Source organism: Dendropsophus ebraccatus, chromosome 1 (genome assembly GCF_027789765.1).
Source record: "Dendropsophus ebraccatus isolate aDenEbr1 chromosome 1, aDenEbr1.pat, whole genome shotgun sequence".
Taxonomy (NCBI): Eukaryota; Metazoa; Chordata; class Amphibia; order Anura; family Hylidae; genus Dendropsophus; species Dendropsophus ebraccatus.
In genome coordinates this window covers 165,266,586-165,282,903 of record NC_091454.1, presented here as the reverse complement: position 1 = coordinate 165,282,903, position 16,318 = coordinate 165,266,586, and the positions used below count along the sequence as shown (strand labels likewise).

The 16,318-nt window shown below is 39.5% G+C and overlaps 1 protein-coding gene across 1 annotated transcript in view; it reads right to left on the bottom strand.

Moving 5' to 3' along the window:
* Positions 1-16,318, bottom strand: part of ADAMTSL3 (ADAMTS like 3) — a 367,623-nt gene that overhangs the window by 92,326 nt on the left and 258,979 nt on the right. The window contains exons 8-11 of the mRNA XM_069983695.1: positions 13,873-13,947; positions 10,069-10,226; positions 6,982-7,093; positions 80-218 (exon numbers count right to left, since the gene is read on the bottom strand). Of these exons, the coding sequence (XP_069839796.1) occupies positions 80-218; positions 6,982-7,093; positions 10,069-10,226; positions 13,873-13,947 (484 nt within the window). The remainder of the gene's footprint in view (positions 1-79; positions 219-6,981; positions 7,094-10,068; positions 10,227-13,872; positions 13,948-16,318) is intronic.

Sequence of the window (16,318 nt, the reverse complement as noted above, 5' to 3'; positions counted from 1 at the left end):
TCTTTTAGCCTGGTTTACTCCAGACAATTTTAGAAAAATGTTGTACATGTTGTGCATGAATATGAATCGATTTACTAACCTGGATGGACAGGGATCCATGTTACATTCCTTTAGTTTAGGTTTAGGCTTCTTATTTTCAGGGTAGTAATGACAATAATGATCTGGGACAGTTCGATTAAATCTGATGTCGATACATTCTGCTGAATTAAGCTGATATCCTGCAAACACAATACAGGACGTGAGTTCATCACTTGTTTTTACCATGATTAACTAAATGCATTTGATGACACCATAGAGATGCTAATAGCCAAATTCACACTGCAAATTACATATTCACTAAAGTAAATCACATATTCTTTAATTTTTTAAACTTATTCTAAGTAACTATGGTCTCTTGGGCAGTCAGAGTGGGCCCTTATCTAGTTCAAACAAGCATATTGCCTTCTTATCCAAATGGCCAAAAACCCATGAAGCCTGGTTGGTCATGGTATCTTTAAGGTTTACCTATGGTCCAATGGCAGCAAAGAGAACAGAAAATGTTTTACTGTCCCAAACTAAGTGTAATTAAATGTATTGAATGCTAAATATTGTATGTTATGTCCATGCCTGTTTGGACCTTGGCACAGTCCTCGACTCATGGTATATGGCCGAGACTGCGCTCTTAGGCTATGTTCACACAGTGTAAGAGATCTGAAAAGATAATCCCATAGTGCACTGACAAGGTTTTCTGCGGCCACTACTCACTGAATAGCGGCTGCAGAAAACTGACATGCCAGTTTTCTATGGCGCCGCTAGGGATCCCGTCTGGAGCGTATACTATGTGTATACGCTCCGGCTCGGATTACATAGAAGACAAGGCAACGTATATTTTCGTAAAAAGTACGGCCGTTGTTGCCGATTATAACAACGGCAGTACCTTTAAGAAAATATACGTTGTGTGAACATAGCCTAAACGGAATCACAGAATAAAACTAAAATGTAACTTTTATTTGAAAAAATCTAAAAACCTAATCTAGGATAATACACACAAACATATAGACAATTACCAAAATAATCGTCAGCTAGTTGACTGACAATGAAAAAACCAAATTGCCGGTTACAAGAGGTCCACACACCAGATCGCTTATAAGGTCTACACTCGGGAGACCCTGATATGTGTGTATCCTGGTCCGTGTGTGGCCAAAAGGAGGGAAGGGATGAACAGCAGGGTGTTTGGTAGAGATTAGTGGGACCTATAAATGCCCTGCAGATCCGTTCCCTCACTCTCCCTGCCCTAGGCAGAGTGATCGCACTGATAAGTGCGGCCCCGCGCAGGAACCTATCCTTAGCTCCTATTTATACCCTGCGGTAAAGAGGGGGAGCTAACTGTCTCACTCAATAATAGCCCTACCTAGCTGTTTGTACTAGTGTAGTCCTAAACTAGATAAATACACAGTTAGGAAGGTGGTATATACAAACAGTGATATAGAGAGCCACAAAAATGGGGTACGCAGAAAGGGAAAAAACTCAAAAATTGAAAGCCCATACCCCCCAAGATGTATGGGATCGGCCCAGGGTTATGGATATCAGACCCTGCGCCTATATGCCAGATGGTGTATGTAGTGATGTATTGGACTGTGTGTCCATTGACACAATGGCACAGGTTTAAATACAATTATCCCTTAAGCTAGTTACTATAACAGTAGTTGTATATGGAACTGTTTTAAAAGATGAGGGAAACAATAACCAAGTGCTAATACATAGATAGTACTTATAGTAACTATGTGTGCTGCGGTCGGTAAGTTATATTCAAGTACCAGATGTCAACGATATCCAAACAACCGCAGCACAACCCAAAGCGTTACACCACACTTGTTTAAACCAAGCAATTAGGGGTTAATGCACTCAGCTCAACCTCGTCACAATGCGGCCCATGTGATGTTATTATGACCATTCACTACACGGGGGTATGTAATACAACCATTCCTGCATACTCGGCACTCGTCCGATATGGACACTTAGATGCGTGCCAATATACAAGCAAAAACAAACACCTCAGCAATTTAGGTTAAAGAAAAAAACAAATTGTTTAAAAGAGGGGCAGATATATCAAAGATGTATACTCATCTGTCCCCCCACATAGGTGGTCTCAACGCGTTTCATTTCCCTAATTCGTCAGGAGACCTGATGTAGGAAAGATAGCTGCCGTCTAAGAATCTTCATAGACGCTGCTCCACTCTGATAAGTGCGGCTGGTATCGCCATGATGTCCATGGACATCATGGCGATACCAGCCGCACTTATCAGAGTGGAGCAGCGTCTATGAAGATTCTTAGACGGCAGCTATCTTTCCTACATCAGGTCTCCTGACGAATTAGGGAAATGAAACGCGTTGAGACCACCTATGTGGGGGGACAGATGAGTATACATCTTTGATATATCTGCCCCTCTTTTAAACAATTTGTTTTTTTCTTTAACCTAAATTGCTGAGGTGTTTGTTTTTGCTTGTATATTGGCACGCATCTAAGTGTCCATATCGGACGAGTGCCGAGTATGCAGGAATGGTTGTATTACATACCCCCGTGTAGTGAATGGTCATAATAACATCACATGGGCCGCATTGTGACGAGGTTGAGCTGAGTGCATTAACCCCTAATTGCTTGGTTTAAACAAGTGTGGTGTAACGCTTTGGGTTGTGCTGCGGTTGTTTGGATATCGTTGACATCTGGTACTTGAATATAACTTACCGACCGCAGCACACATAGTTACTATAAGTACTATCTATGTATTAGCACTTGGTTATTGTTTCCCTCATCTTTTAAAACAGTTCCATATACAACTACTGTTATAGTAACTAGCTTAAGGGATAATTGTATTTAAACCTGTGCCATTGTGTCAATGGACACACAGTCCAATACATCACTACATACACCATCTGGCATATAGGCGCAGGGTCTGATATCCATAACCCTGGGCCGATCCCATACATCTTGGGGGGTATGGGCTTTCAATTTTTGAGTTTTTTCCCTTTCTGCGTACCCCATTTTTGTGGCTCTCTATATCACTGTTTGTATATACCACCTTCCTAACTGTGTATTTATCTAGTTTAGGACTACACTAGTACAAACAGCTAGGTAGGGCTATTATTGAGTGAGACAGTTAGCTCCCCCTCTTTACCGCAGGGTATAAATAGGAGCTAAGGATAGGTTCCTGCGCGGGGCCGCACTTATCAGTGCGATCACTCTGCCTAGGGCAGGGAGAGTGAGGGAACGGATCTGCAGGGCATTTATAGGTCCCACTAATCTCTACCAAACACCCTGCTGTTCATCCCTTCCCTCCTTTTGGCCACACACGGACCAGGATACACACATATCAGGGTCTCCCGAGTGTAGACCTTATAAGCGATCTGGTGTGTGGACCTCTTGTAACCGGCAATTTGGTTTTTTCATTGTCAGTCAACTAGCTGACGATTATTTTGGTAATTGTCTATATGTTTGTGTGTATTATCCTAGATTAGGTTTTTAGATTTTTTCAAATAAAAGTTACATTTTAGTTTTATTCTGTGATTCCGTTTTGGTATGAACTAGACTAGTATCAATTTCAGTGATTGAACATAGCCTAAATCATGATTTTATATTTGTATTCTATGTTTTATTTCCACTTCTCTGGTTACTGTCTGAACACAGTTCTACTTCTTCTGCTCTGATGATAACTTATCTTATCCACTGGAAGGGTTATGGCCCGCATATGGGTCTCTGAAAAAGACATCCAATCGCCATACCTTGTCAAACAGTTCCATCTTCAGTACCCTTCAAAACCCGGTTTGGTGAATTCTCATAAAGGGGGGGGGGCTGTTATGCCCATGCCTGTCCAGACCTTGGCATTGTCCTTGTTTTGTGGTATAGGCCAAACCCGTGCTCTTAGTCATGATTTTGTATTGTAGTCTATGTTTTATTTTCACTTCTCTGAACACTGTCTAAACACAGTTCCACTCCTCTTGGTCATTTGAATTCTTACCACTCTCTTCCCTGCTAGTTCCTCTGGCCACTGAACCGTTAACCTTTGTTTTGCTTAGGTGATTGACATCCGTGCTTTCCACTCACACCTTGCTGTGTCTGTTTCTGTGCGTGTGTCTGGTCCAATCACATCCTGGACCGGATCCATGACCTCCTATAACATGTCTCACACCCCTGTACTACATGTTGGCTATTAGATTTGGTTTCAATGTGCCAAGCGTTCCTGTTGTTTTATTCCCTTTATCATTACATCTGGCTTTCCTTACCCTGGATTTTGTTTCCCTGACTATTCTATTGTATCCTGATTTTGTGCTGCATTGTCCATTTAGTGTGACCTGGCCTGTACGACTATCCTTTGTGTTCATCTGTCTTGTCCCTGTTCTGTGATTTACAAGGGGCCGTCACTGTGCTTGTCGGCAGTCACTTAGGGCTGTTGAGGCAAGTAGGCAAGGTCCTTCTTCCCATCTCTTCTCAACCATATTCCACCTACAGTCCTGACGCTTAGCCATACTTATGCCATCAGCCTTAGTGTTCATTGTTCCCTTTAAATCAGACAGTTATGAGAGGGCGCAAGTAACAATGTGTTTTAACCTATCTGGTCTTTGTCACAACACTACTCCAGTCTAGGTCAAAACAGGTTGCTAGATTGCACCCCATTATGTGGTTTTTATTCATGGAATTTGGAACAAAGTATCGGTTTAATAGTTAACTGTAGGTTAGTTAATATCTCTGTATTTGCCAATCTTTATATTCCTGTTCTCTGCCAAAGTAAATCAAGAAAATATCTCTGAGTACTTAAATAGAAAATATAAAACAATAGTTCTCAACAAAAGGAGAGGACACTCACAATCCACTTCTGCAGCAGACGTCTCTGCAAAACTACCACTCACTATTGTAATCTAGCACGTCCAGCTGTAAAATACCTCATTTAAAAAGTAAAAATAGCCCTTCCTGAAAGATCGCTCTTCAGAGTATTATTTTCCCTTTTCCAAATAACAATCCAATGCTGTAAAATATTATATTAGATTTTAATACACAGATCTGCTTTTAAACTTCATGTGTTTTCCCGGTTACTGGCAATGCTAAAATATAAACCAGGATAGCCATCTACATGTTTAGCGACTTAAAAGCATTTCCAAATAAAGTATATTCAAATTCATTTACCAGTTTTTGGATCACAACTAAAACTACAAATCCCAGGGTGCTGTGCGACTGAAGCTGAACCCAACAGGCTGAGTGTAGTCTGCCTCGGCTGTCATGCACACTGTTATAATGACATGACCATGTGTTTCCTGTATTCGGCAGACAGGATTTCTCTACAGTGGAATTCAGCCTCAGACTAGAAAGAATAGGTCTGTATTGTAAAGACTGATTATTTGACTGGTTACAAAAAGAGTTCCACTTTAATCTGTTTAATAGAAGTTTTGCTTTGAACGCTCATGTATATGTGTTTTTGGTCCCTTTTGGTTTCTATATAAATATATTTTCTTACTAAACATAATGTCAAATGAGAAGCATTTTAAGGTTGTCCAGCTCACCTCTACTGGGTACACACATCTCAGGACATCTCCTATAAAGACAATAATCCAAGAGGACGGGGGGGGGGGAAATGCAATTTCACAATCTGTTTTGTTTCCCAGGCATAATTTTTATGGTGTTCTCAATGCAGGATAAAAAACAAGAATACGGGATAGCGCTCGTCCAATATAGTAAAGAATATTATATAGTTAACTCACCCAGTGTTAGTGGGTAAAGGGCTGGTTAACCTAGCCCCCCCCTCCCCCCATGTCATCGCTCAGGGAGTAGAGTAACCAATATCAGTAGTGTAGCAAAAGAATGAAGCCATAAGACTTACTTCACTATGGGGAAGAAGTTGTGTTAACAAACCAATCCCCCTTTCCGGACACTCCAGCAGTTGTGATGAAGTAACATCAGGGAGCTGCCGTTCCTCTTATAAAGATTTTATTGCACAAACTTAGAAACATGACGACGCGTTTCAGTGGGTTCACCTGATGTTACTTCATCGCAACTGCTAATAATTTGGAGAATCCGGAAAGGGGGATTGGTTTGTTAACACAACCTCTCCCCCACAGTGAGTATGTCTTATGGCTTCATTCTCTTGCTACACTACTAATATTGGTTACTACTTTTGGCTAATTTGCTGCATTATGCAAATTAAATAAAGCCCTGCCCCCATGCAGTCAGCTGAATTTACAAAGAAGCGCATGCACTCCAGAGAAGGTGTAGATTTCAGCCATAGTTTACACCTTTCCAGGTGCACATTGATAAAATAAAAAACATCAAAGTATTAAATAAAAGTATTTTTCTATTCCTTAAACATAGCTAATAAGAAACAGGCATCCAACAGAAAGCCTACAAAAAAAAAAAAAATAACGTGTATCTCCCCCGCCCATCCCATTTAGGTTTGGGGGGGGGGGGGGGGGGGGCAAGAAAACCTTGGTGATTGCCCTGAGCATATCTTTATGTTTTTTTAGTGAAATAAGAGAACTACAGTAGAATACAATAATGGAATATATCTATGAATAAGTACAAGGCTGTGGAATGTCTATATAAACATTACAAAGACATTTATGGTTCTATTCATGTGGCCGTCTGTTGCTCCGTCATGTCTATAACACAGCACCTAATTACTCCAAGCAGCTTCTGTGCTTTGCTCTAAGCTGGCTTTATAAATGCTCCTGACGTCAGAAGGAGTTCCAGCACAATCTTCGCTCATGAATCCTTCTTGATGAAGTTACCCCCCAGAATATTACACAGTGAAAATTGTGATCTGAAAGGAGTCACTGTACACTGACTAAATTATTCTTCACACCATTCTTGGATCATAAAATATTTCCATGGTTTTAATACTTATTTTTGGGTGGAGATGGAACTTATTTAAATGGAAATATATTTTCTTAAAATATTGCATCATTTCTGTGCTGCAAATGAAGTAAAGAAGAAAAAAAAGTTCCTGAGTTACTCACCTCCTCCGCAGGTTACGGTGCATGGAAAGAAGTCTGTCTGTCTCCACTGGTGACTAATGGGCTGGTAGAAGAAAAACTGCACCACGCTATCTTTAGGTGAAACATACCTGGTCTGGAAAACATTTTGTGCAAGAGTGTTAATGTTCATATTATGATATTTATTTACACATATGTCAGCATAGAATTTCTGTCAGTGAGTTATGTCAATGTTCATACAGCTTTAAAAGCTACATTCATCTCTTTCTGCCATTACGCTCAATCTCCCAACATTCAATAATAACTAATGGCTCCATACTCCATACGTCTCACAAACTACCTTGGGAGAACCTTAGATTGTGCCTTGTTCTTCAGACCATACATCCAAACTCTTAACACCTCCTGCTGCCTCGACCTCAAAATGTTTCCATTATACACCTTCCGGACTAATACAGTGTCCTTCTTTATGCCCTCTTCTAAGACTTTTGTATCTAATCTATTCGCAGTTCCTGCGTATACCTCCCTCCTCATTTCTCTGTCACCTTTCTGCCAGTTCCTTCACTGGATACCCATGGCTACATTTCGAAAGACTGACATTGACCTGGGAGTCACCAAACCTGTCCTCTCCAAGTTATCTTAGAAGACATGCTTTTCTTATATTCTCATGCCATCACCTCTAAGAATCATCCCTTGTGCCCATTATTCTCTGGAATAACCCCAACACATCAAATAATATCCCCACTTAAAAACCTACCTCTTTAAATACATTTACAGCTTGCAATAACCCTGTTCCCACTACAGAACAATCTAAGCAGCCTCTAGCCCTTGTGTTTTAACATAACGATCATCTCAAGAACAGAGCAGATTTTACCAGGTGGTGTTGGCAGACACTGTAATATGCTAGAACTGTATGATTGCAATGTATCTTCTTGGATGGATCTTAATTGTATATTAGATTTTTGGGCCGACTCTTATCTCTTTTGAGAGTAGAACAGAAAATAAGTTTTGCCATATAGTGAAACTTTAAAGTGTTGCTGCTATTTTAAAACCTTTTCACATATTAAAGCTATGTTCACACTATGTTCCGCAGAAATCACGCCCATTGTGATTTCTGCAGGACTTACGTAGTGCTGCAGGCTGAGGGAATCCCGGAAGGAGTGTAAACACATGATATACACTCCGGCCGGAATCCCTAGCGGCGCCGCGAGAAAATGACATTTTTCTCTGGCCGCACGCTCCATTGTGTGCTGGGGGGAGTTCTGATGCGGGTGCGCACTGATGCGCCCGCATCAGAACTCAGCGGCGTAAAAGATCATCTGCCCGGTACTGCAGTACCTGTTGAGATTATCTTTTCTGGGACCGGCCGTTCCATAACACGGCCGGGTCACAGAACGACCGGTCTCATACAGCGTCTGAACATAGCCTAAAAATAAAAGAAAATAAGCAGAGAGAGGAACTCCATGGTGGACAGTGCATATCAAAGCTCAGTTAAAATAATTATTAGAAATGGGCTGGTGCACAGAGCTCACTGGGTGTTGTGCGGTTGCTTCATCGTACCCCCCAGCCTGAAGTGCATCTCTCCATGTTGGAACTAAAGAACCAGTGAGATTTACTCTTTAGAGGTACTCTTTAAATATTATCCTTGAGATGAGAAGATCCCTTTATTTGAAGCATGTTGATTTTTTTGAATAATAACATACATAAATACAAAATTATTAAATAAAAAAATCTTTCCATTATAGTTTCTATCCTGGTTCTGGACCAAAATTTGGACCAAAATGATATGTGTTACTCCGCCAAACATGGCCAGGGCCAAAACAACATTCTTTATACATGCACAATACACGCATCTTACAGCTTACAGTCAAACGTTCTTGGTAAAGATAAAAAGTCTGCGTTTTATCATATTTTTGTGTTGGGTAATAAAGCGTAACACTAATTATGAAGCAGTTTGGAGGTGATATTCACCAAGGGGCAATAATCTTAGCTAATGGGAAAGTGAAGGCTACTTTTCAGACACTAGGAGTTTATAATTAAAACTGTACATATAAATTTATTTAATTTTCTAAGGATCATGCATACAGGTCCAAAGAGGTTTGCCAGATCTGTCTGTTGCTGCTACCTCTGGGGACACGTGTTGGAAGGCTTTAGGCTCTGAAAACTTAATTTTGCTTCTAATTAGAAACTGTAAAAAAAGATTATGGAAACATGGCAAAGAAACTTGACATATTTGTAGCAAAAACCAGGGATAGGTAAAGTAAGGAAGTGAACAATTACTACAAATTCTATTTCATTGCTAGGTGCCTTTTAAGCCTTTTTTGTCATATTTTTTTCTGACACTTTTAATAGTAGCTTAAAAAAGCCACCATTCATTAAATTCTTATATATAATGTTTTCAAGACCTGCACCATAAAAACAACCATCTTAGGATCCAACCAGTACATTCATTACACCAAATTACGAGGAACCTCATAAAATGCAAAAATGTTGATCTTTTTTACACCTTTTTGAACTTTATTATGGTGGCACAACACTGTGTCGAATTCCAAACAAATAAGCTTCAAGGTAATTGTGTGTACTGTACTTGTGGCGAGACACTGGAACAAAATATTCAAAGTAAGTATATTATTAGCTCTGATATTTTTAGGCAGGGTTCACATACTATAAAGTGAAAAAAAAAAATCCATCAAATAAGCATAAAAAGCTAATTTTTTAAATTTAGCAATGTGTTCTACTAAATTTGATAAATGCAGTGCAAAGTGGGCCGCCACTTCCAAACTCCAACTAGTTCAAAGCCCATGGGATTGGAAATAATTCACATGGTAATGCACGATTGTCCAGAAACAGCTTGACAAGTGAATGTTTACATAAGGCTACCAGTGAAGGTTCAATTAAATCAGCCAGTGAATTTATTTGTAATGAAATGTCTATTCATGACAATACTAAAAAAAAAAAATCTATTTACCGTCTTCCTACATCTGTCTCACTGAATCTCAAATAACTTTAATGTAAAATCTTGAAGAGGTTTTAAATAAATATCACTCACATTTGGCAATATATTGATGCCCTAGTTCATTAAAACTTTTTCAAAGAAAGAAAACAAGGCTGTACCTTAACAATGAAATCAGCTCGCAGTGGACCAGGCACTTTTAGGATTTCCCTTTCAGATCCCTTCTGAAATTCTACTGTTGTATTCTCAATCACATAGGTTCCAGGACTGGTAAAGCTGTGTTCCCCACTCTCACCTTGTAAGGTTTTTGACTCAATAACTAAATGGAGAAAAACAGAAATGTAAAACATCCATAAGGACAGACAAGGTTATTTCAGTTGTGGTTCAACAAATAACTATGGAATTCAATGGCCAATCTTGGAAAGGACCCCTACTCAATCATGATCAATGTCAACATTCTTTGGCTTATACTAGCTGCTTTACTATCTGGTTTTGCCCTTTATAGTTTTATCGAGTATTCCTCTTCTATTAGCGTTTTTGCCTATACACACCTGTTTGGTATTTGAGCTGGCCTGTATAACCTCCCTTCTTCCTGTGACTTTGTGCCAGCATATGGACCCTTGCCCAGTTTGGGGGGGGGGGGGTCACTGTTTAGGGCAGAGAAGGTAGGGAGAGTGATTGGAGTGAGATCAGGGCCATTCTGATCCCTACCTGATATGACAACCCCACTTGCTTTCATTGCACATTTAAAAATTGACGAGTGCTGAAAAAACATTGTCCATCATTGCACCTCAACCTGATTTCTGTAGCTTTAATGAATGGATGAATGCATTTTCTCCATCCTGAGCTATGGTATAATAGTGGGGTGAATAAAAGGAAATTGAATCCTTGAATATTGATTGTCAAGCCTATTGGACTCGTAGGCAACTCTATCTATGTGTGGCATAATGTTGGCTGAGCAACCAGTGTTCCATAGATTCTCTCTGTGCCCAATGTGTCAAACTGAGTGGAAAAAAATGAGTTGAAGAACAATTTAATGGTTTAGAAAAATAACTTTACAAAAGACCATATAGTGAGAGGAAGAGACTTATATTAAATCTCATGGATATTTTGTCAGAAAGTGGAAAAATACAGAGTGCTCTTTTAGTCTATAGGAAGACTTGGGTAAAGTGCTTTATATTACCACTGTTGCAGTGAATTGTAACAAACGTACTTGTTTACTTAGCGGGGTGGAGGTAATGCACTTTGTGGTGAGTATATTTATAGATCTCAGAATGTAACCCATATTAGCTTTTAAAGGAATATTATTACATTATGCACTGGAAAATTGTAATATAAATGGCAGAAGCCACCACTTCCTATTTACAAAACAGTAGAAGGTTTTAACCATTGTCAGATGTAGCTAGCAAGGTTTTAGTTGACATCTTCAAGAGGCTAGTTGGAGCTGATATATTTTAGATGAATCATAATAAACTCACTGATTTGATCCATTTGTCTGTATGCATATATCAGAAAAGAATACAGATCGGACATCTCCTTCAGCAATGCTGTGGGTTTCCAAATTTAGCCCTAAACATACATATAGGTGGAAGACACTCTCTGCTATTACAGACACCTGCCTAGGCTTTTCCTGAGAAAACTACAACCATATAATCCAATACTTAAATTACCCCCCTTTGATCTTGCCTGATGTCTATGCACATGAGTTTTTGCTATTTTGTAACCGTTTAAATACACGAAAGGGAATAACCTTTTGCAAATAGGGCACATAATTTTTGTACATTTTCCATCATCTCAAGATCATATCTGTGGAACACATCAATATGTATAATACTCTTTGCAGATCTGTAGATGCTAAATATTTTTTAGTGGTCTACTCAGCAATTCAGCAATTGTTCTCTTTTGTTGTAAATACACTTATTTATAATATATTGTATTGTAACAGTCTCTTTCATATCTATAACATTTTATATTCTGTGTTCAGTTCATATCAAGACAAAAAACAACTGTGTTATAGATTGGCCACATCATGTATTGCGTTTTCAGGTTATGATTAGCAATGAGCAGATTTCTCAAGATTCATTTTGCTCCAATTCAGTGAAACTATCAGACTCATTTCAGATTCAGATCCTGATTTGGAAATGCCATAGTTGTTTTCCTAGTCCACATGCGGTACATGCACAGGAGCTTCCTTACTCCAGCACAGTACACACAGCAGCCATGTGCCACATACCCAGCCCAGAATCATCACTTACCTCTGGGCTGGAGCAGGAAAAAAACAACCCTATAATAAATCCCAAATGGCTGGATTCTAACAAATTAGATTTTTTGTGAAATTTAAATCGAATCTGATTTGTGGCAAATAGATTAATTCCTATCTACTCATGACTTTGACCTCATGGATCAGACTTTCCAATGATCCAATGATTGGATAAATCCAATGAATGAAATTTAATATGTCACCCTCAAACACATTAGACTCAGTGGATCCTGCTGGCCATGGGCTTAAAGCCTTTAGGGCCCCAACATGTACATTTCGGTAATTAATGCAACACTGTATCCACCAACCCACTCCCACAAACTGCTAGTACCGCCCGTTTGATAAGAGTAAATCCTTATCGGTCATGTCTTTTAAAATATGCCTGGTGCCTTAGTAAGAGAAAAAAATGATCTATTAATCTGTAGCAGGCGAGTCAAACTGGTCTAGAGCATCTGTGCCCCAGGTCTGCAATGCCTCTCTTTTCTTCCTCTCCACCGCCCTCATCATTATGAACAGCCCCTGGCAGGATTTCTCCTATTCATCATATATCTAAATAGTGTACCTGTGCTGTAGCAACACAGGTGCAGTTTAGATGAGTGATGAATAAAAATCCGGCCTGGAGGCGTTCCTAATGCTGAGGAGGGTTGGGAGGAAGAAAGGAGAAGCGTTGCAGACCTGGTTCACAGATTCTCTAGGCCACACCTGTTTGATTGACCTGCTACAGTTTAAGGGTACAAACCCACACACCGTATATGCAGCGTATTTACTACTGCGATACGCAGCAAATACGCAGCAGATTAGATCTAAATAACTGAACACAGCATCAAATCTTCACCATCACATCTGCTGCGTATTTGCTGCGTATTTGCTGCGTTTTTGCTGCGTATACGGTGTGTGGGTTTATACCCTAAAAGAAAATTTTTTGCTCTAACCAAGACAACAGGCACATTTTTAAAGACACGACTGGTAAGGATTTGCCCTCATCAAACAGATGGTACTAGTGGTTTGATGGGGTGGGTTGGTGGATACAGAGTTGATTTAAGTTTGAAAAGCAAGCATAGTCAATAAGGGCAAGAAAACAAAGTGATGCCATTAACTGAAAAGGTCATCAAGAAGGATTAGAACATTAGAAGCCAATCTAGCTAAAACATAGGTATGGTACAGCCTACTAAAGATCAGAAATTTGGGTGGTAAATTCCTCCTATGCTAAACACTAAATGGATAGAATGGCTTTTAGTGCAATTAAACTTCAGCAGAAAAGCCCAGCTACAAGGTGGTATGTTCTTTCATATGGAAATTACATATATTGGAAAAAAGCATGAAACATAAAGCATTCTGCTTCTGTCCATTCATTCCGTGTGCTAGTAAGATTGCTCCTGCCACCCAACAAGTATTCACCAGTGCCAATGCTCTTTAAAGGTCTTATTTACCAGACGTAGGAGCCAACTTTAGAATGGTAATAGATCCCCAGGTGTCTCCACTCTAAAAAAGCTAGATGAGCACTTGGCTGGCAACTCCCAAGAACTGAAGACCATTGCAGATCACCACAAGGTAGCTATAGCTAATCCCTAAGACATCATAACTTCCACTATAACTGGAAAACAGGTGTCCAGTCCAGTGTTAACTCTTTAGCTGCAATCTAAATCAACATCACTTCAGCCCTGAACTGTCACATATGTCACATGTAACTTAGAATGGTTCATACAAACGTGAGCTGGTCCTTTCACAGTGATTCTCACGCTGCGACTTCCATGCGGTACAGCAATTATTGTCTCTTCTCCTGTGGGAAAAAAAAGAAAGAGATTACACTGATCGAAACAGATGTTGGGAGTATCGTGTGACTGGAGCAGTGCTAGCGGCTATTTGGCTGAATATTAACACAGGTGTATGCATTTTACATTAAAAGAACATCTAAGAATTGCAAAAAAATACTATTTTATTCCAGAGATGAAGCTGAGGAGAAAATAACATCCAGGCCTCCCACAATTTCTTAAAATGAAACACATAACTAGAGAGAGGTATTCCTTGAGAAAACATGATTATCTTCCGAAAAAGAAGACCTTTAGTTCAGTACAGTATGTCAAGGAGAAATGTTGACGTTCAACATACAGTACATTGGTTCACATGTGATTATATTTTGGCATCGTACATACTTTCCACGTTATAGAGATAGGATTCCACCATTTCACAGAAGTATAAGGCCATATTCACACTACGTATTTTTACGAAAAACAACGGCCATTATTGGAAGTTGCAATAACGGCCGTTGCTTATTTACAGTAGCTGATTACATTGCAGCCTATGGAACCACGGCCATAGTGTATATACTACGGTTGTGGTTCTCTTCGGCTGCACAAAACAATTGACAGGTCTTTTTTGTGCGGCCGCTATCCAGTGAGCAGCGGCTGTACAAGATAGTAAAGATGTAAAGTACAGCTCCCGGACGTACTTTACATTGTGCTTTATGGCTAATTGCAGTGCGGGCACACCTGAATGTGCCTGCATTCTAACTAAAATGAAGAAATCTAAAACGCTAGCTGCAGTATGACTACATTTATACATAGATTTTTATATAGATATTTATATAGATATACCGTACATATGTGTGCAGTAATTAATTTACATCTCAGAGGGCTGTAGACGTGGTTGCCTCTGCCCATGAAGTCCTAATGTTTAAAGTTATTGTCCTACACATCACACATCCAGCAGATGTGACAGGACTGATGCTTCAATGGGTGTATCCAGCCGTAATGGACAGGTAACCAGTTCATGCTCCTTGGTGGACAATGAGATAGCTGCCCAGGTAGAAGCCTGGCAACATTTCTCCTTAGGCTTCAGAGAAGAGAAAACATCAATCCTGAGACCTTGCAGAAGACTTCTAACCTGGAGGAAAAGGGAATGGTGTATAGGGGTCCATCTCTTTGGAATGTGCTACCTCCTGTATGCTTTTTGTGTGAAATGTTTGCATTTTTTTATGTACAGTACTTGGGTGAAAAAGCACAGAATAGGTAAATCCAGTCCGGTAAAACCCATATACTGTGCTCTCCTACTTCAACACTGTATAAAGTAAATTGTGCTCAATCTAACTATATTATTTCATATGTATTTCATATTCTACTTTCTTTACCAAATCAACCAGATCTTTGCAATAGTCAGTTCTCTTTTTATTAGATCCCACTGAAACAACCGAACACCAAATATTGTCTCTTTCTCTCCCACTGCTTTGTCAACCATGAACAACTGACAACACTGTTGAAGAGAAAATATGGCTGAAATGTTGTGGTAAGTAGCTTTGCAGAAATTGCTTTTCATCTGCTCAATCTCACTAGAGATGGACCTCAAACCTGGGGCCCCTGAGACACTGCTTGCTTTTCCCAAATAAGCTCACTCAGTTAAAGTTAAAGAATCACGTTCACCTTCTGCATGCCAGTCCTAAGTGGAACTCTGCCACTACAAAGATCTTTTAGGCCAAATACTTTTCAGATCTGCTCATTTAAACCACCCAGGACTGTTCCAGCTTTCCAAGCCTACTATCAATTTATCACAGTAGAAGTTCCAGCGAAAGGCTTACGAGTGAGTGATCCTAATCTCCAAAGACCTACACCTAGAGGTACACAATACATGGTTATAGATATATTTAGCTTGGGAAGAAATACACAACATTGGGGTAGTTGTGGGATCCCAAAGAGCCGCCTTAGACATGTAAAATACTCCTATTTCAGTTTTGGGATTTCCATAATTCACTTAAGTACATTTTGTGTGTATTTTTATTCTGAAAATAGTGCTGTGCAAAACCCAGGATTTAAGTGCCCACAGGATAAACATTTATGTCAGAATCTTGTTCATAAATATGCCAGTTAGTGACTTGTAACACTGACATTCAGTTAAAGATATCAAACAAATCCTAAATGGAATGATACATTGGCATTATAAATCTTGGCATCCCATGTATCTATGGACTCAAATTAAGTTTATTTTGTATTTTAATTCAGAGCCTCCTAACTGCCAAGAAAGTGATATGTCCCCATTTCAGGCATACTTGAGACTAAAAAAGACTTTATAGTGTTGATTTAGAAAAAATCTGGTTAGGAAAGTAAACCTAGTAGTTGTTGTGACTGCTTTATGGTGGTTGGCATTATATGACCACCACA